At 47.6% G+C, this 21838-nt stretch overlaps 1 protein-coding gene across 2 annotated transcripts; it reads right to left on the bottom strand.

The window, feature by feature from the left end:
• Positions 1-189: 189 nt before the first annotated feature.
• Positions 190-21757, bottom strand: sall4 (spalt-like transcription factor 4). 2 transcript variants are annotated; one of them, XM_053849873.1, is made up of 8 exons: positions 21647-21757; positions 21207-21313; positions 20620-20717; positions 16471-16543; positions 5807-5928; positions 2101-4524; positions 1727-2028; positions 190-1621 (listed from the first exon to the last, which is right to left on the bottom strand). In XM_053849873.1, exons 5-8 carry the CDS (start codon positions 5862-5864, stop codon positions 1178-1180), a joined length of 3228 nt encoding a protein of 1075 aa, XP_053705848.1. In that variant the 5' UTR covers positions 5865-5928; positions 16471-16543; positions 20620-20717; positions 21207-21313; positions 21647-21757; the 3' UTR covers positions 190-1177. The 2 variants fall into 2 exon arrangements, with proteins under 2 accessions (XP_053705848.1, XP_053705849.1); XM_053849874.1 differs by lacking the exons at positions 16471-16543; positions 20620-20717; positions 21207-21313; positions 21647-21757 and adding an exon at positions 6023-11453 and having other exon boundaries at positions 5807-5946.
• Positions 21758-21838: the final 81 nt, after the last annotated feature.

Below are 21838 nucleotides of genomic sequence, written 5' to 3'. Positions count from 1 at the left end.
GCGAACACAACCTCACTTCAGTTGTGAATGCAAATGCAGTTTCATCGTTGATGCAAATAGCAAGGCTTTATAAGATCACATCGGTCAACCGAAGGTGAATTGATGCAAACTACAACTCTGGACATGGATGGAAGGAAATTAGAGACAGAAGATATATTGGGAAAAGAAAAAAAAATCACCCTGATTTTATTCTTCAAAACCAGAAACATTTAAATGAAACGCTTTGGGGGAGACGGAACACAAAAAAACAACAACTTTACATTGTAAACAAGCCGAACAGCGGCTCAATGAAGACTGGTACAGACTTGAGCAGTTGGAAGGCACAACTTGGTAAATGATAAAAACAAAACAGGAATGTAGGTGTCCAGAGACTCAGCAGGTTGACGAGGACGTCCGCTTACTCCAGGAACTATCTGAGCTTAAGAGAAGGGAGGAAAGCAAAATCCTAACGAGGTAGACGGATCTCCTAAACTCAAGTGATGAGGATAAATAAATAAATGTTGCTACAAGAAGGGAGAGAAAATAAAAAGGGTCAGACGAAGGAGTGGACAGAATGTTAGTGATCGCTACGAGCAGTGAACATGAGCTGTAAATAAAGTGCAGACTGGACAACATTGAGCATCACGGGAGTGGAAATGAAGGTGAACTGAGAGTACAAATGCTACACCAGTAAAAATTCAGTCAAACTAGCCTTCTCCACCCGAGCAGTGACACCACATCAGGCACTTGGCATAAAATGCTCATCAGGGATTTCTGCACAGACATGCTACGTGGGCATGAAGTTGTACCTCTTGGACGAGACAGAGCGTCACTTCTTAAAGGAAACACTAACAGACTGGTATTAAAACAACGGGTGTCGAAGGAGAGCAGTCGTAGGCACAAAAACATTCCTGAACTCCTCCAAATTAACCTGAAGTCAAAACAATCCTTCACAAAGTTGGAATTAAAGCAGTTTCAAGTAGGTTTTACATTCAAACTTCTGGATAGACAGCAAAACAAAAATACCCGCATATATAAAATAATACAACTACAGTAGTTATATTAGCTTCAACTAAAAGTCTGACACTCCAGTTGAAATTAGTGGAAGTTTTCTTCAATCAAAACGTTTTCCTGAAAATGTGATTGTACCTCATCGGAACACAAAAGACATTCAAAGAGTTCAAGGGAGGGCAGCCGGCTAGTTGACAGCGATTTTACCCTCCTCCATGAAGTGTGGGAACTGGGACTTGGGCACGCTGTCGGAGCTGGTCTTCTCGATCTCTGCCATGGTGGCGGGGAGGCCAGAGTGGGAGACCTCCATCTTGACCAGACCACCAGTGGAGCCGATCATCGGCCCGCCAGCGGGGCTCCCAGGCATGGGGATGCCGCCGCCCTGGATGACGGAGATCTCGTTGGTCTTCATGGTGAGGCCGCTGGTGAAGGCGGCAGCTGCAGCATACTGGTTCCATAGCGATGGGTCAAAGTTCATGGGGCCGGGACCAAGTTCTTTAGGTGGATGTGGGATCATTTCTGGCACCATCTTGGGCTCGGAGCCCATCGCCATCAGTGCCATTGGGTTGTCCAGGGAGAGGCGCTGGCCTCGGCGCGAGGAGTTGTTCCACATGTGAGTGCCGATGTGAACCTGAAAACAGGGAAGATGATGAGCGATCTGCAGAGGGCGCCGCAACAGTAGCAATGGGGACGAACTGAGCTTACAGAAAATAAATAAAAAAAGAGACAAGCTCACCTTCAGATTCCCCTTGGTGGTGAAGGCTCTGCCGCAGATGTTGCAGGCGAAAGGCTTCTCTCCAGTGTGAGTGCGCTCGTGAATCTGCAAGGCGCTGGCGGACGAGAAGTTTTTGCCACAAACATTGCACACGTGCGGTTTGGCTGATCTCCGTGGGGCAGATGAGCCGGTCGAGGACATGGCTGTGCCCTGGGGCATGTGGGAGCTGAACAGACCATGAGGGCCCAGAGGGTTCTCGGGGATCTTCATCTCAAGGCTGGCCAGACTGGATGGTATTCTCATGAAAGGCATGCTGGGTGACGCTGCGAAGCAAAGACCATGTCAGACGCCGTTCTGAGAGATGATCAACAAGTCAGGAGGGAGAAGCATCTTACCATAATCTCCATTGGTAAATGTGACGCCAGGCTCTTCTTTGATTGGTTTTGGGGTGAAGGTGCCAGAGGTGAGGTCGAGGGCTCCATTGGCCTCGCCTGCCTTCCGGGTACCGCCCTCAGACTCTGGTTTGGCGCCGTTGCGGGCTGATTCATCGGAAGCAGCAGCTTCAGGAGACTTGCTTCTGCTGGTGTTCACAGGAGACGATGAATGGAAGGACATGGCCGAGTCAGAAGCAGAAGGACTTCGGCCGTTGTCAAAGTCCTGCTCTCTAGGAGCTGACGGAGATTCCTTGGAGGTCACTTCGCTCTCAGAGGTCGTGCTGCTCTGTCGTTTCAGTGCAAGAGCAGACGTGAGGTTCTTCAGAACATCCAGGCTGGAGAACATGGTCGGGGCAGAAGACATTTGCTCCTCGGAGGTCAGGAGATCTGGGGCGTCGTTTGGCTTTGTCACGTTCGGGTCTGGTTCTGGAAGCTCCAGGCTTGTGTCAAAGCCATTAGCATCCAGAGACTTCTCATCCGGGAGCGGCGACTCCATGGGCTCTGCTGCTTCAAACTGGTTGTCAGGCAGAGGCGTGTTTGGGATCTGTCCACCCATGTGCATGCGGATGTGCTGCTGCAGAACGACGGCGTTGGTGAACTTCTTCTGGCAGATGGGACAGGAGTGTTGCATCTTCAGTGGAGTGTTGGCTCTGTGCACGCCATAATGGGCCTTCAGGTTCCCCTTCGTGGAGAAAGCACGGCCGCAGATTTTACATTTGTACGGGCGCTCGCCAGTGTGTGTGCGGTAGTGCATCTTCAGTGAACTTTGACAGCTCAAGACTCTATGGCAGATCACGCACTCGTTGGGATCGTTGGTCCTTTTCTCAAGTCCATCCACCATCTGCTGGAGCTTGGCTGTTCCGGAGCTGGACTCTCCGGGGAGGGAGTTTCCGTTCAGCTGATGCAACGAGCCGAGCACGTCCTTTGTGTCCTTCAGAGTCGGTTCCAATCCAGTGTCTTGGCTGAAAAGACTGGCAGACACGGAAGTCGAGCTGTCACTGGTTGACGGAGAAGGTCTGTGGGAGAAAGGATCCCCACCGAAGCCTTCAAACGTCTTGAATCCAGCGACGGGAGAAGGATGGAATCCAGCAGACGGGTGGCTGATCACGGGCTTCACTTCGGCCATATTCGACTCGTCCAGTGGCACAGACATCCCAAACGGGATGCCGCTGCTGGTGGGAATATTGTCAAGGTGCTCCGGCACAGGATGGGGGTTCATGCTGATGTTAGGGTACTTGTCTTTGTGCCTCTGGAAATGCACTTTGAGGTTTCCTTTGGTGGTGAATCTGTTCCCACAGATGTTGCACTTGAAGGGCCGTTCTCCAGTGTGGGAGCGCAGGTGAATCTGGAGCGCGCTGTCATTCCCAAAAGTCTTGCCACAGTACTTGCACTTGTGCTTGTACAGGGATTCTCCGTTCTTTGCCTCAGGTGGGACGTTCGAGAGTTTGGTCTTGGCCTTCTTGGATGCATCAATCCCTGCTTGGGTGCCATTAAAGGTGCCCGGGAAGCCGACTGGGGATTGTGGCAGCAGCGCTGGCAGTCGACTGGCCAGGTCTGGAATTCCCTTCAGTATGTCCATTTTAGAGGTCATGGTGCCCAGACCTCCTGAGAGAGAGGCGGGGAGGCCTCCAGTAAGAGGTAGTTTACCGGGTTTTAGTGCCTCCAGTGAAAGGCTTTGCGTTCCAGTCCTTTTCCCGATCAACGCTGCAGCGGCAGATAGCTGCTGAGAGAGGTGCGCACCAAGCGCTTTGAGAGGATCCATGGCCGCTCCCATTGATGACTGCACCCCCTGCGGCATCATCATGGCTACCTGGATGCGGATCTGCTCGGTCAGCTGGATCTGCTGTAGCTGCTGCTGCTGCAGGCAGACCAACTGCTCCAGGATCATGGGAATGGCCTGCAGCACCTCCTGCGTGGAGTTGAGGGACGAGCTGTTGGATGAATGTTGGGAGACGGCGACCTTGGTGTCGGCCATGGCTTCCAGAGTCACGTTGGTGTCTTGCAAGTCCGGCGAGGCGTGATAATTCATCTCAGGGCTGCCGGACATGTCCTCCTGCGCCAGGTCCTCCACGTTCATGCTGGACTCGTCCTCCATCCTCTCCAGCTGGTCCTGGTTTGCCATGGATAGTGAGTTGGTGCTGGAGCGGCTGTCGTCGTGCTCGCTCCTGTCGGGCGAGCCCTGGGTGTACTCCTCAGGGCCCTCGTGGCCGTCACCGTCCCTCAGGATCACAACTTGTTGGCTCTTAGTGCAGGTTTTCTCGTGCTCCACAAATTCAGCCTCGTCGAAGAACTCGCCGCAGCACTTGCTGCACACCTTCGTCTCGTCCATTCGGAAGCGTTTCACTTCATTCGTGGCCTCTTCGCCCTCGACCTTGCGTGCAATCCCTGCGGCAGAGAGGAGCACCGTCCATGTTAAAGGCTTAACAACAAGTGGAACAGCAGCATTCATTGCTCTTCATTCACTCACTGAGTCACTGTAAAAACATTTGTAAAAATAAAAAAGGGACAAAAACGTGAAGAATGACTTCTATATTTGCTGAAAAACGATTTGTCTATCTGCTTAACTATGAATAATATTTAATTGGAAAGTGGGCAGCAATTAATTCATGCGTTTCATGGGGCGTGAATAAATGGAAGGGGGGAAGTTCTCTGCACAGTGTTTGCAAACATGGGGCGCTTTTTGGAAGTGGTTATTGACCAGGACGCCACTAGAGGGCGACCCTGCACCTTTGGACCATGTTGGGGGACAAAGAGCAGCGATCATTAAATCGGTGTTTAAAAAGGTGACCACTCGCGGGGCCATTTCTAGGTGTAATAACTGAAGGAAAACGGCCCCAAAAGTCGCGATTAGCGGATTACCATGGCCGGCAGTTTCACACTCAGCACTTGAATTGGGCGTCCTGGCAAGGGGCCACTTCACAACTGGGAGTATTGTTAAATGCAAATGCATGTAAGAGGGCCGGGGGTCCACCACCTGTCTGTATGGAAACTGCTGGACTTGTTAACTGCTCACCAGGAGGCGGAGAAGAAAAAGTTGCATGACAATACACATCCAAGAGAGAAGTGGGGGTGAAACTCGAGTCACATCACTGTAGCTCCGAAATATGGAATCAAAAGTTTGCAAGGATCACAGGTCAAGCTCGAGGTTGCATATGGCAACACCAAAACGCACCCCCACCCGGGGGCTCACAAAGGTCTCCATCCCCCACCTCCTCCACAGATGTAGGAGAGGAAACAGTCATGCATTAAACTGGGGGATTTATTGCCTTCAGGTCAGCTCGACAGAGTCACATTTCATACAGTTTAAGGCACCTTTGTCTCAAAGTGGAGGCCCACAGCAGCAGATCCTCCACACTCGCACTCAAACTTCACGAAAAGTCCGAAAACGAAGTTTCATTTAAGAGGATTTCAGCGGAAGAGAATTAAAAAATACGTTGAACACGAGCAAGTTTGGAGTAAACTTTGAATGACTGTTGGAGTTGTGGCGTCGATATTTCGATTCCAAGAGAATGATCCGCCCCGCGACGGAGTTTGGTTCACCTCAGGTCATCGATCAACACCTGTAGCTTTCTGGGCTCGGAAGCGTCGCGCCGCAGGTCGGGAGGGAAAAGTGTGCCGTGGCCTGGCTAAAGTTGGATGAGGCGTGAAAGCCGTGCGGCTGACTCACCGTCCTCGGGCTCGTCGGAGTTGATGTGCTGTGGTTTCGCCTGCTTGCGCCTCGACATGCTGCCACCATCCGAAGCTCCAGCGCGCTCGTGGTCTCTTCTCCGGCCAAGTCCTCACAGTGAGCTGCGACACAAAACCCCTCTTCGGTACAAACGCGCATGTCAGCGTGGTTATGATGATCAATAATGCATTGCGATTTATCCCGGTGCTGCGATACCTGATTGGCTCCAGGCCAGGCAGCCCAAACATTATTCTAATGAGCGGCCGGGGGAGGAGCGAGGGCGGGCGGGGGCTCGGCCAGTGGAGGCCGGGTCCGCGACTCTTCCTGTGGAGGCAAAATGACCATGTGGGCCTCATTCACACGCGATTGATTCACTTTTCAAAGGCGTCTTCCTCTATCATCCGCCCTCACGCAGCTCAGCGAGGCTGCGGTCGGTACCTGTTGCAGGGCAACAACCGTCAACGATTCTCACGCTTTCACTCTCCTGTATACCGTCTTCATGACAACATCCCTTTACTACAACGCTCTCAAATGAATACATTTAAATAACATTGTCCACATTTTAATTCCTTCAAAGTATTTCTTTAAAAAACTGTTTAAATAGTGTTGTGGCTGATTTTCCTCGTAAATATTAATATTTAGTGTGTTTGATGTCAGTATTTGAGTTTGTTATTAACACATGCAAAGTGCAGAAAGAACAAATGACATGATGGATGAAGAGGAAACATGAATATGTTAGTTGAATTCATGTTTGCACTGAACAAAGAACTGTTGTCATTCACAACTGTTTCAGTTGCAGTACACTTGCACTGACGTAGGTTCAAACAATAGGGCTGAAAATGATGTCAGAGAGAAAGCGTGCAAGGCCATTATTTTTGAGACTGAATTTCCGAGACACATTTCATAGGCATCTCAAAACAAGAGCTCTTCAGTGAGCATGTTTGAGTTGATCTCCAGCTTGTTCAGGGTCAACTGTCTATCGAACAGCGCGTCCACTGCACGGGGAGAAAGCAGAGAACCAGAAGTTGACAACTGCTGTGACACCTCAGAGCAACAGCGGACGGTGAAGTTTGAATTCAAAGCACAGTACAGAAATATTCCTAACAGATACTCCAGCGCGTTAGAGTAACAAGGTCAGCATTTCAAGATAAAGCTGACCGGGCCCTGACAATGGAGGGTTTGTGCTGAGGTCGACACTACCTTTAAGTTGTGAAAAAGTTATTTTTGGCAACAGAAAACAAAAGTGATGAAGAGCTACAGCAGTGGCACGTGAAACATCAGGCATTAAACTCCAGAACTCCAACGCAGAATACGCATTTCTCCTCCTGTTCCACTGTGTGAGACAACGACAGTCCATATTCAGAGACGTGAATGCTGGTCGGGGGCTGGAGGTGAGGAGGGACGAGGGTGTGGGTCTGTCTAGACACTTTATAGCCCCAATAAGAATCCAAACTGGAATACATTCAATCTAAACACGTCAAACAGAGTTGTAAACTCCGGCAGCAGCGGGAACCAGAGTGGAAGCATCTTACATGATAACGCCAGATGGTCACATGACCGGTGTTTAGATCAACCTGGCTCTTAGCGAATAAATGCCAACCACTGTCCCATCATGAAACATCCGGTTCAGGAGGATTGACCTTCGACCACTTCTACACAGCGACTCATGTGTGCACCTTGAGTCTCTGACTGAACGTGGCCCCTGATATCCAGTGAATTTGGGGACAATGGTGCTCAATGAATCGTCTAAACGGGTCTGTATGAAGGAGCGTTGAATATTTAAAACCGTAAAAGTTCTGCCCTGGCACAGACTCAGAGCTGCAGCGACATTAAAAGCAGAAAAGCACAAACCTCTGCAAGCAGATTGTGTTGGGGTGGACTGGAGCTGCTTGGCAGAGGTCTGCGCTCTCATGATGAGTGTCCTGGAAGGAGGCGGGTAAAGAATCCTGTGGTCGTGCAGCCAATATACACCTCACCAACGTGTACCATAGTATGTTGGAGAAGTGAGGAAGGAAAAGTGGGTGAAGCCGGGAGCAGAGGGATGTGGCCACCTGTGTTGTGGTGTGAGACTGTCAGACACACGGTAATGAGAATATTGTATTATGCAACAGCACCTCCAGTCTGCCTCATAGCGGGGAGGCTTTCCAAATATGGTCGTGCACTTCAATCAGGGCGATTCAAGTTCTATATTCAAGTTTAGACAAACGAAACTGATCAACCTCTGCAATGAGCAGGGTCTTTGAATGGCTCCTCAAAAGTATGAGAACCACAGCAGGAGGTGGACCGTCTCGGGTCCTGTGGCCAGATCTGCGGCCTGAGAGATAAGACCACTGCTTATTTGTCTCACACCGTTTGGCCGAGAGGTCGGGGGGTTGGGTGGGCTCAACATTCCACAAACAACTTCAGCTGCCCTAAATCTTTCATCACAGTTAGTGTCTCCTCATCTGATTCTGCCGTCCGTCATATCTGGTCACAGCGAACACACAAGTATGTGAGGGAGGGGGCTGGTTTGGGTGAGGGGCGGAGGGACTGGCGGGTGAGGGGAGCAAGCGCGGCCCACACATGGCTGTAATTTAATGGAGAATTGCCCAGCAGTTCCTGTGCAGAGGTAAACACAGCAATAGTCGGGCTTTTGTTACGGCCACTATGACAACCATCAATAAACAATAGAGCGGGACAAAGAGTCACTGTATGGAGCAGAGATTCACACTTGGGCTCTAATCAACAGTCTGGATCTGCCAGGAGGAGATTAGATGCGAAAGTTTGCGAGTCAGAAATAACCCCGGAGAAGTTGTTGCCAGACTGAAAAAACAGAGGGAACAGTCCAGTTCTGAGTCCATGAAGGGGCAACACTACGCAGTCATGGTCGCCGTGGTCACACTCATACGCACATTATTTTACAATTAATTCTCTTTACATACTCTAAATGAACATAAATAGATTGGCACCAAAAAAAAAACAGAATGTGGAACAGAAACATTCACCAATATACTGAAGTGAAAATTGAAGCTTGAAAGCGGGGATGGAAATAAAACAAAAAACGAAATCATATATACACAATAAAGCTCTTTCAAGTGTTAATAAAAACACATTATTATTATTAGGAAAATTAAAACGAATGCAGACAAAATAACTGTTATAAAATATGAAAGTTAATGAACGTTTGTCACCACAATAAAAAAATAATGCAATAACAAATAATCATAATCATTGTTTGCTATTAGATAGAAAAATAGTTTTTAATTATGAAATAGCAAAACAACTCACACCGATGCTTGTGTTCTTTGAAAGAGGCCAGCCTTTCTGACTGAACGGCAGTTTGAAGCTTATTGTTTATTTTAAAAACAGACAGATAAGATAGCAGCAGAGGAGGGGCCTCCTCAGCCTTCCAGAGAGACTCTGTCCAGGTTTGAGATCTTCCTCAAGGAGGAAGAAAGAATGACCATCAACATCATCGAAACAGTCATTTTTAATGGTCCGGGCCTCAAGGGGTGCAGTGTCGGGGGTGGGGTGGCTACAAAAGAGAGCACTTGATAGTGAATGTGGTCGCTGGGCTGAAAGGCACCTGGAGGGTTTTAGGATTCTTCATTGTCGCTTTACAGCGGCTATTGATGGAGCAGCTGTGGACCTCAGAGCAGTGCCGACCTCCTGGGTGCGCGATATAGATTCAAAGATTCAGATGTGGACCCGGTTGTCGCAAACTGTCCAGTTCGACGGGATGGATTTGCACTTGACACGAGGTACTCCAGCAACATGAACGTGTGACCCAGGAGATGCCACATCACAACCTGGAGCACATGCAGTTCATCCTCATGAGAGAGACAGTCTGAATTTGGGTCCGAGTCAGAGTCGATCTAGAACTCTCCAGCCTGTTACACTTGACAGCTGAGAACCTCATCCAGCAGCTGCTTCTGACAAAAAAAACGAGAAACTGCACTCAACTATTTACTTCGCGTCTGCATGCTCTGCTGGTTGCCATGGTAATTATTTAACGTCAGCCCAGCCGAGCGGCTCCACGAACTCCAGAATGCCCCATAACAATGTTGGTCACACTCTCCCGTCGCCCCGCCCTCTGACTCCCTCTGACTCCACAGATGTGGGCTGCGTTTGGGATTGTGCTTTTATGCAAAGAAATCAGCAGAACATCTCATAAGTCTGAGAACAGAGGCGGCAGATGTGGGTGTGGAAGTACTGATGGGGAGGGGGGGCAGCGGGCTTCCTCAAAGCCCCAGATGACCATTGTTCAGGGCTGATGCCATTTCTGGGGTCGCCATAGCAACCATGATACACTCTCATTCATGCCTCCTCACCCGCGTGTGCATGAACTCTTGATGTGAGTGAGGTCGGAGATTTCAAGTCAATTACCTTGGTGACCTAACAGCTGACTGATCCACAGTCGTAAACACAATCCTTCAGTCAGATACGTGTCCCGTTTCTGCACATGCTTCTGTTGTCATAACCTCATCCATAAACTAGAATGGATGACTGCATACACGGCGCTGCGTGGCAGAGCAGATGGGAGTCAGCACGGTGTGTCTTTGGCCAGAGCGCTCGCAAAATGTAGCAGATGTGCGTCTCGTAATCCAAAGACCCACACTGGTCCTGAAGGCTTCAATCTGAGTTTGTTGTCCGATCAATAACTCAGGTGGAGGAGTGACAGACAAAGAGCCCCGATGGCCGAGTGGGCCGAGGACCCAGACCCCCGCATCCATATTGATTCAACAAATTTGCCACAAATCATTTTACAAATGCTCGGTGGGGGGGCTTTAGTGGCGGGTGGAAGTGGCCCATTCAGGCCTGGTGGCCCCCCGCAGGGCCGGAGCTGCGACTCTTGGCTCGTTTAAGCTGCTGAGAGACTGTGATCCCCCTGACATCTGCAGGGTGGGCCGGCCACGTCTGGGGGGGGGGCTTTGTCTTCACCGCTTTAAGAAAGTCTTGTGTAAAATGTCCATTGTGTTTTAATACATGTCCCCCATCTTCAGGAAAAACTACTTTTAAGGACGGGCTCATTACTTCCTGGCAAAACAAAGTTAAGCAGGCCCAAAGTAACAGCAAAGACAACGGCCAACCTCCTGCCTTTATGGCTCCCATAAAACCGTGGTTCTGATGTGGCATGGTCATAGTTTCACCCACAACTCCGACATGGTCCCCACACAACCACCTAGTGTCTCACTGACTCACTCACTGAAATAAGTCTGTTCAGTTGAAAGAAACTCCTGAGAGGACAGCTAAGCCCCGCCCATAAACTCTCCTGCGCTTTTGTGAATCAAAAGTGTAGTTTATGCCTGTGTGTGTATTAGCAATGAGTTTGACTGTGTCCTTGACCATGCTACAGGCTTGAAACTGCAAAATGAAAGTACTTCCCACTGCATCATATATTCCTTTCTAATGAAACTTTTGCTCGAAACAATTTGTAATATCTAAAGAATTAGCTGAATAGTATTGTTTTTATTTACAGCATGGTTCCTGGTCACTTCATAATTTAAAGAGTAAAATATTAACGCCTGAACAGACAAAAAAAGCAGCACCCATTCTTCTCTATTAAAAAAATCATTTCACAAAATGTGAAAAAAATGTGTGAAGTTTATGAGCGGTGGGCGTGTCTGATGTGCGGCCCCACCCTCCCGTGACCCCTTCCAGGAAGTGGACAACTTCCAGTAACTCTGGATCTCTTGACCCCTGTAATCAGCAGCACCAGAACAAACCGACGGCTCGCGGCAGCTTCAGTTACCCAGCCGAGCCAGATCACCATTTCATTTCAGGTTCCAGACAACATTCACGGTGCAGAGTGGGTTAGAGCCAGGCCCTGCCCTCTCATGAACAAGAGCCTTCTGATGAAAGGACGCACTAAATACCACCTCAGTCAAGGCACTTAAAGATGAGCAGTGAGTAGATGTGTGACTTGTTGGATACAAAACTCATTTCAGAACACGCAAGCACGGCACCTTCTGCAGGAGCAGTCTGTTTGGAGCCACTCTAACTCCTTTTCCACTCACGTCGGAGTAAATTATCCGGCTGCGGGTCACGTAGAAGTCAGAAGTGCTATGACGAGCGTGCGCCGTCGTGGGCTCCTGGGGGCCGAGTGACTTCTGATGAGAACAACAAACAGGTAATGCTTACAGCAGCTGTGGTTTCCTGACCACTCACCAACAAACCCGCTTCAGCCACTCCTGAACCCGGCTTGTGAGAGTGACGACGACGAGCCTCGACTCCACCCTGAACGCTTCCCCAGAAACCCAATCCAACATTGCTCATAAAGACGCCACATGAGTGATGAGAGGGGAGCGAGTTATAGTGACCCTGGGACACACAACTCTTCTGCGCCCCAAACACACAGATTCCACTCTCATCTGTGATCTCAGGAAAACTGTCACATCCGTTTGGGCCCAGAGTTTGTCAGAGCTTTTCAAACGCTGGTTTTGTATTTCCTGCAGAAAAATGGAAACAGAGTACAGATGAAGGGGCGGGGCTTCATCGCCGCTGCTGGCGCCTCACTTTCTGCTCAGGTTGCTTTAACATCACACGTGCCGAAGCCTGACGTGTGTTGCCTGAAGTGTTTTGGTGTTGTTTTGGAGAAGACAGGCCAGAGGGATCGTGTGCATGTGTGCCCATGGTGTGGGTATTGATTTTGAGGGTCACTGTGCGAGTGTGTCAGTGAGGTCGTGAACATGAGGAGTCTTAACGGTGTGTCACTGTGTTGTGGTGAGGGTGTGTATCTGTGAGGCTGGGGTTAACACGAGAGTGTGTGGGTCGTGTGCGCTGTATACTTTGTGCTAGTGTGAGCGCCAGACTTGCCTATGGCAGGTGGAATTGCACCAGCAACCATCTATTGAGAATCTCTCTTGACACATGCAAAACTTTGTTTTAAGAAACAGCAGGCTAAGAAAGCCACAGATAAATCCTGGTCAGTGAGAAATGGCCACTGACACATCACAAATATGCCGACTATCCTTCAGTCAAGTGGCCCGGCTCCGTGCCTCTCTGCGCCACACAATGAGATAGATATACTTCTCCACTCTTGCCTACAGATTTTTCTCATAAAAAAGCCTTTGATAGTTTAGCCATCTGGCCGCAGCCCAAAAAGTCCTCATAAAAGAGGCCCAAATAAGGTCAGGGGTCACTCCCTCCCTAGGTCAGGGGCCCTGGAAGGTTGTTATAGTGGACTTTACCAAAGTTGTCAGGCAGAGATGCCTTGGACAAATTAAAGCACATTCTTGGGTTTTAACAAGTGTTGTGTTACAGTGGCTGCTCCGCTCGCACTCCAACCTTGTCCAGACAAACACCAGAGAGAAGAGGAGTGGCACGCTCCTCACTGCCTCGCCTTCATAAACCGACTGAATCTGGTGCCATCCCTTCATGCTGTGCGGCCATGAGAACACACACGCGACCACAAGCTAAGATGGTCACAGGAACATGGCCGGCATTCACTACAGCCTGCAAATATTCACAGTTTTAGGAAGACAGTATTACAAAGAGTAGTAGTTCTTCATCACCGTTTCGGTGCTGCATAACTTCCTGTACAAGTGATGTAACAGCTTGCACCCATCATTAACCCTGACCTATCACAGGCTCTGTCCCAGCGTCCACCACTGTGTGTCAATACAGAACCTATGTGGTTCAGCACCTATCGGAGGACGACCTTGTGTCAGACCACATGAGCACTGCAGGAGTGGAATCCTTCCTGAGGTGTAACTAGGACCTTCGGCTCATCATGAAGCAACAGCAAGAGCTTATAAAAAAGCCAGCTGTGATTCAAATGATTTGAGATATGATGGCCCCTCTGCGACCCCAAACAAAGTCCATGTTTCCACCACACAGCTGCTTGCAGAGGGCCCGCGGATGCCATGGTCCACTCGCTTCCTAAAGTCAGTGCATGAGTGTCCAGTTTCAGAGGAAAACTGGTGGAGACGATGAGCTCCATTAAACACCAGTGAATAAGAGGATACATCAATACCAAGCTGCCTACAGGTAGGAACACGCCGCAGGTGATTTATGCTTCAAAATAAAAGCTTTTCCTCCTTGGCTCTCTGTTAATGTGATCCATGACCTCATATTTAAATGAACCCAAACCCCACATTTTACATCAGAAGAATGAACTTGTTTCTTTGTACATCGAGTGACAACCTGGGATTTTTCAGATGTTATTCATAATAATAACGCAAAGATACTAATGAATTAAATTGAAATGATTTTATGCATCTCTCTACAGCAAAAGTTTGAAGTACTTAAACAAAAAATTGATACAACAAAAGGTGTGCACTCTGTAACCTTACAAAACAAAAAAAGCTGACACCCACATGAAAACACCAGTGAAGAAAAAAAAATCTTTTTCCTAAATATAGGCAGGTATTTTTCATAACATATAAAAATTTTAAAAACTAAAAACTGGTTTTGTGTCGGCCATCAGGAAGTAAAATTGGAAGCCCAATATCAAATAAGTCTTGTATAATATCTGGAGTACTTGTACTCCATTTTCCACGCGAGCACATGTGTGAGTGGAGAAATTTGAAGGCAGAGGAGTATTTACGAGGAGAGGTGCGGGGGAGTCTCTGGTTTCTCATAATCACTGTGACTATGACGCTGAAAACAAACAAATACTTTTTTCTCCCCGCATGGGCCTGAGGCTCCGGCTGCAGGGAGGGGCTTCACCGCAACACACCGTTATTAATCTTTCTTAATTGCAGGCTCCTTCCCTTCAGACGTCCTGCAGCAGTCTTTTTTAATTTTGGAGTTGATAATGGCTACGTCAGGTCAAGAGTCAGCCGGAGCTGCCGCTGATGACTGACGCTGCTGTTTATTTCATGTTGCTAGTTGTGTGTGTGTGTGTGTGTGTGTCGGCGTCAGATAAGCTGCGGCCGCATGCACCTCGTCATCTGTCCCACCGCCAGACCTCCCAGCAGTCGGCGGACAAGAGGTGACGAGAAGTGGTCTCTGAGCTAAGAAGATCATGTGACCCCTAAAACACCGGAATAATCCGGGTCTGTGTCCGACGTGTGGAATCCGACCGCCTGATCTCATTTAGGGTGCAGAAACACTCTCAACTCAAAATGACATCTGAAGGTGACTCAGCATTTTGTTTCATTGGAATGCTTCAATATTTTCCCAAATATCCTTAATATGCCCTTCCCCCATCAGCACTCTCCTCTACCTCCCCCCCCCGCGGGAGGAGGAGGGGAGCGAGTGAGAAATCCCAAACCATCTGAATCCCTTTTAAGAGAGTAATTATTCCACAGTGACGCATTCCTTCCCAGAAGAGAAGCAGAGGGAATGTGACGCAGCCGTCACGGAAAAGAGACCCCAAAATAGCCCTTCATTCACGTTCAACATTGCACTCATTCACCCCTGAACTAAACTGAACTGAATATTTGATATTATTTTTTAACATTACTAGTGAGGTCTCCTACGGGTGGCAGTAGAGAGCACTGCTTCGAAGTGACGGGTGGACATTAAGGGAACGGTGTCTGCAGCTACAGCAGGTGATGGACTTCAACTACAGGCAACTCACGGCGAACAGAACAAAGTAGAAATGATGCATTGCACATCAGAGGTTCCCACTCTGCTGAGGGTGAGACATGGGGCTCACAGAGAGTTTTATCCCTGGATCGTAGCACAGTTTTATTTCACTCAAGTTCCTGTGTGCACTATTGTTGACATTCCTGCAGAGAGTCCATCTGAGCCACTTGTTGCTGCTGCTGTTTCCATCTGTGCCTGTAGAGTGGCGATAATGCCTGACAACTGCTCCATGCTACACCCCCCCCCATTTCTGTTGATCTGCTCAGTGTGTTTATCAGACCTGAATTCATCAGTTCATTCATTCAGTCCTTTCAACTGTTTTTCTATCTGTCCATCATCCATCCATCACACAAGAAAATTTGTCATCGAATTCGATCCGTTGCTATTCATTCATTCATCCTTACATCGGACGATCATCACCTATTCATGTTCCACACCTCAGCTCTCATTCAATCACCTCACCCACAATCTTTTACTGAGTTCCCTCCATTCATTCATCCTTTCATCAGGCATCACACACCCATGACACCATTCCTGCCATGAATAAATGAATTAAATAAAAAAATTCACTTGTTTTCATACGTTCATCAACGCACTTACTTTGCAACACATTCACTACCTTCCTGAATTCATGCATCCACCACACCATCCATGTCTTGATCCATGCAAACATCTCTGCCTATCCTTCCCGTCGGCTCGTCGATCAGCCTTCGGAATCTTGTGTCGACAGCGAGCGTCTCATCTACGCTGCTTTTAAAGGCCACCATTGTTATCAGAGGGCCAGCGCTCTTATCTCTCTCAGGGAAACTGTACTGGAGCAGAAACAGCGACGTGATGGATGGAGAGCATTCCCCGGAGGTGTCGGCTTACGCGCCGTGCCTCTCTTGATAGATGAAATGTGGACTCTTCTACATTCATACTAATTCAATTAACCATGTGTGACAACAGGAAGTGGCCCCCGGCCGGTGGTGGGAGTCACAGAAGCGGAGGGCTCTGTTGTGTACACCCCATCTCAGTGACGGAAAGGTTAGATGCTAAACCTGCTTGATAAAAGTTCCACTGCGCAGCTGATCATCAGGGCTGAGGAGGCTACAGCAGGGAATGAACGAATGGGTGAAGCAGTCTGTCAGTAACTTTCCGTCAAAACCCACCTCACCGTGCTGGTTTTCTCCTCTCAGCAGTGTCGCCAGGTCACAGTAGTTTCAAGGCAGCGCGGCCACGAAGCTGCAGACAGAAATGTGTGTGTCAAGAGGAGCAGTTCAGAGGTGAAGCAAAACAGCTTCACCATTTTCATGGTTTTAAAACTTAACTTTCAAAGCAAGTTAATCTACCCTTCATTTCAATAGGTCATACACTACACTTTGCATTATTTGTTTCCACATTCTAATTCATTCCGATAAAAAACTCATATATCACACAGATATGATACATCCCATAATAATTATGAACTTTTTTTGCAGAAGGATGAAAATGCATTGGTCAGGAGTGAAATAAAAACTCCTCCCCGACAGCCCCTCCCAGCTGAAGACTCCAATTTCCATGTGAAGAAAAGCAGAAATCTCATTTATAAGTACATTCAGCTGCCTCTGCCACAATAACAGCATTATCCTAACAAAGAGGATGCTAATCCCGGCGGGGATGCATGTGTAAAGACCTCCACACCAGACACTCGCATGCTAAAACAGCCACGCGAGAGTTTCAATAGCAGAGGCACATCAGCACAACACAGCGCATATTAGACGGACAAATCACCAGCCAGAGAAAACCTCATACTTTACATGTGAGTCAAGTGTAGCTCTGCAGAGATCAGCTTTTCATGAAAGATCAAACCAAGACAAATCTTTTTCATCCATCACTTCTCCAATATTCCACAGCTGAAGCTCAAAGAAGTGTGGAATCCAACGAGTGCAGACTCACAACCAAGTTTTGTCTCTGAATATCGTGCATAACAGTCTCAACCACACAACAGTGGCCTCAGAAGCAGTTGAAACACGAGGAGGAACATTTCCTCTTGCGACGTGGGATTGTGATGAGGCCAACAATAGAGGTCACACCAAGGCTCCTGGTCAGTGGCGCAGCAGAACGCTGGTCGGGGGTTGAGTCCCGAATACTAATAAAACACACGACAGCATTCCTGACACATTATCAAAACATCTTCCTCCCCCACAGAGAGCACACACACACACACGTGTGATCAGCCACACAGCGTGTATGAAGGTAACATTGCATCACTGAACTCAGGTTAAGTCTGCCACTGGAGATAAGTTAATTCTGACCGCAAAGAGAGGCGCGGTGCCTTCGTTTGATTACAGTGAGGAGGGGTTCAAGTGCCCGTTGATCAACTCAAGACAGGAGTGGACGCACCAGGGTCTGATGGCACCGGAGCTCATGAGGTCCAGTTGTTTAAAGTTAAGAAGCTAGGACATCCCAGGTCACCGAGGCCTCAGAAATCAACCAAGAAGCTTCAAGTGACATGAAGTTGGACCCAAGTCCAGCTGAGGGAAAAAACATGTTTTACAGAACAGTGAACTAGCTTTAGAGTTGCTGAGATTCATGAGGTGATATGACCCAAATGAAGATGGTCAGACTCCAGGTTTAGATCTGAATGCGCCTCATTCGGGGTGGTCAATATTTTAGGGCTGTGTTTGGAGAAGGTGTTGCCAGGAACTTTCCATGACTCTGGAGGTTTCTGTTCGCCCACAGTGGATTCATCAGCTATTGTTTCTGGGTGCACAGGCATTTATGATGTCACTGCAAACATAAGCTTTGTCCTCAGATGAAGGATCAGTCAGGGTTCGTGCCCCGCCGGGGTCAAACAAACACCGAATATGGCTCCGATGGCTCATAGTGGGAGGAGGAGGGGGGCAGTGAAGAGGAGGAGGAGGAGGAGGGGTCTCTTGAAATGAAAGATTAGTGCTGATGGTCAGTTCGGGATGCACACACACACAGTGGAATATGTCAATGTACTTTTGTCCTCCTCATGACTCATGGTTTCATTTATTCCATCACCAATGAGTGACACCACAGAGGGATGAATGGATGAATTGGTGGAGCAGTGGTTGATGGGAACATGTGTAGAGAAGTACTTCTGATGATGGGGTGACCACTGGATGACTGGATGAATCTTGATGGGCAGACGTTTAGAGGGAAACCGCGGAGACACAGGATGGAAGTAAATGAATGAACGGTTGGGTGAATGAAAGGAAACCAGTGGTATTCAGGTTCTCTGCACACACACACACACACACAATGTCAGAGTGTGTGAGGATCAGATTTCCATCATGTTTGTTTTCTCAGGATCAGGCGAGTGTCAACAAAGAGAATATTCTGGAATTTCTCTCTCTCTCTCTCTCTCTCTCACACACACAAGCTCTCCACAACATGTCGACTCACTAATGTTGGGTTGCATCATAACCACCGTACGCCACCCTCACCTGAGCTGCGTCAGGCTCAGTTCCACTGGTGAGTGCTGGCTCAGAGCTTCGGCTATATCAAGACAGTCAGTGGCCGAGTGGAGCCAGAACCTGCAGATGCATGAGTCAGCACTCCACAACAGACACGCTACCACTGACACCAGTTGCTTCTAAAAACTGCATGTTGTGTTTCATGACTCTAGACTTTGTCATGTGTATACTTCTGGTCTCACTGGACCAGCTGCCGACTGTATCTGCGGCCGGCTCGACGGGCAGAGATGAAATATGCCAGCGGCCACGGGAAAAAAACAATGTCATGTTTCTGGCGAGGAACACTAAAAAGTGCAACTCTGCAAAGTTCGGACACAAAACCATCTGCTGACTGGTCAGAATGAAGACAAATCTGATGCAACATTGGGGATAAAAGACGACGAGCGGCCGATTGTTCACTCAAACAATCATCAAGACAAAAGCTTGTTTACATTCGTCGCTGCCCGAGCGCGGGCCAGCGCGCCGCGCAGCGCGTCTTCATCCCAACCTCTGGTGCCCGGGCTGACGGCCGGCTGACTGGCTGAGAGGCCCACTCCCTCCCTCCCTGCCTGCCTGCTGAGGAATGGGCTGCAGTTAAATCTCAGGCTTTTAGTCTTAAAGCAACAAGAGCAGAAGATGCTGGCAGGATAAAACACTTCCTGGAGCCCAGAAACAACAAGCTGCACACTAGAGACGTAAAGGCTTCACAGAAATGTGAGGAAACACACAGGGAGTCGTTTCTAAACCAATAAATTATCACTCAGCATGGAAGGGAGGACCTTCCTAAAGTAGCCAGACCACTGAAGCCACTTCAGCCCAGCCGCCATTGTTGTACATGATGTTGAATACTGACCTTAAATGCACTTTTATACGTGTTTATTGGAAATGAAACACAAAAACACAAAGTGAATTGAAAAAAAAACAAGAGAAAATACAGAAAATAAAAACTACATTTCTAGAAATATGATAGATAATAGAGAGAAATGTGTATGAGATGATTTTCTTTACTCCAAAATGACTAACATAAAAAAAGTTGTAGTTAAAAAAGGTTTATGAATATGATTAAATATGGAAGTTGGTTTGTAATATTCTAGGATACAATGAAACTAGACAGATGAAGAAATCAAATATCAGATACTTGTCAGGAGTGGAACATCACCCATGTCCAGCAGCTGAGGCAGACTTTATTTTTGGGGGACGGAGGGTGTGTGGTGGGTGGGTGGCAGTTCGGGGAGCAGGCTGTGTGATGGGGTATTTATGACCCCATTCAAAGGGTCTCAAACACAGGAAGGAAGGAAATGAGAAGAGCAATACAAAATCAAGAGGTTGAAAAAATCCTGCAGCTTTTCTAGAAAAAACAAAGTTGTGTTGTTTACGACTCCACAGTGAACAGCTCGCACCAAGGGCTGCGGTGGAGAGGATCAGACACTAAACCTCAACTCACTGAATCGTGACAGCGGGAAATCCGCAACCTGACAAACACCATTCTGTCTCAGCGATTACTGGTGCACCTTTTGTTTTGATTTAAATGTCTCATGCATGCACTCAAACACAGCCTGTCACCAAATCATGATTATCATCATTACTAAGGCAAAACGACTTGTCTTGACTTGGAATAAAAATATTCATCAAGCTTTTTTTTTTCATATCTCTCTTTCAGATTTTTTCATAACATTAACATAAATTATGTTGTAACATAAAAAGTATTTAAAGAAAACAGAAATAAATATAGTAGTTATTACAAGTTGACGCTTATGATAAACCATTTTCATAACTTCATAACGTCATTTGCGTTCTATAAATATATATCACAATTAATAAAAGGATGATCATAAAAAGTGTTTAAACTACACTGACCTGCAGGGTGACATCACGCGCGGAGGAGGAGCGCAGTGTTCGAGGTGGGGGGGGGGGGCTTCCTCCTGGAGGGTACTTCAGGATTAGAGCCTGGAAGTCTGTGAGATAAAAGATCAAAGGGAGTTTTGATTTTTTTTTTTCCCACCAACACTGGTCCTCCTCCAGGACCAGTGTCCACCAGAATCCGAGGATCAGATGTCACACTTGCTACACACACAGGGCGGATTTGTGGGTTTGTAATTGTCAGTTGCACGTCATCAACAGGTTCAAACATTGAATTGATTGACATGAAAATTGTGGAGGAATAGAGGTAAATTCAGCCGTTCTCCTCTGGCTCCATCTTGTGGCTGACCGGGGCAATGTCATATTGTCAGAAAAAAGAATTAAGCGTTAGAAATTAAATGAATAGTCTGAGCAACAGGTGAGAAAAGAACAAGGAAAACAAACTAAATAAAAATAGAGTCAGCGATACTCAGAAACAAACAAGTTAAAATCGATAAAGACACATATAAAGAAGCAAGCAGAGCTGATATTCAGAGGCAGACACCACCGGAACACATGAATCAAGCACAGACATAAGTGTTTACCTAGCTGACGACTTAGATGACATCAGTCATGCTATAATGACGTCAGCGGCTGGACTTGACGTCATCCACCGAGCCGGGAAGTCCGGATGTTGTTCTTGCTCCAGATCCTGACGACAAATACACAGGTTAATGTAACACAGTTGACAAAAGCTCATGGGAGAACGACTGCATCAGCTCTCCTCTAGCGCCATCTTGTGGTCCTCAGGTGTATCAGCATCAGAGAACAGCTAACTTAAATTTTCTTACAAAACCCCGCTGCGCCTTCGTTTTACGGTTAAATACAGAGAATTAAAAAAGCAAACAGATATTTTACTAGCTCGGAAACAACAAACCGTATACTATAATGAGCAAAAGAAGTGCATTAATAAAGGAAATGACCACGAAAGAGTGGGTTAGTATGCAATTGCTGCTTTACAACGCTTAAATGTTTAAATACTTACTTAAATAAACTTGCGGTAAATGTCTTTCGCTCGTATTTAATGAGAAAAAACTGTTAGCTGACTGGTTGGAAGTCGTATCGCGAGATGTCCGGTCAATTAATGAGTCCCGGCGGAACCAAAAGTATGGTTCCGAGGGAAGTATTAATATTCAGGAATATTATCACCATACAGATATACAAGTTCACTTAATAT

This window comes from Synchiropus splendidus, chromosome 18 (assembly GCF_027744825.2).
Source record: "Synchiropus splendidus isolate RoL2022-P1 chromosome 18, RoL_Sspl_1.0, whole genome shotgun sequence".
NCBI lineage: Eukaryota > Metazoa > Chordata > Actinopteri > Syngnathiformes > Callionymidae > Synchiropus > Synchiropus splendidus.
The sequence above is the reverse complement of the archived record's forward strand: the minus strand, read 5'-3'. Positions and strand labels throughout refer to the sequence as shown.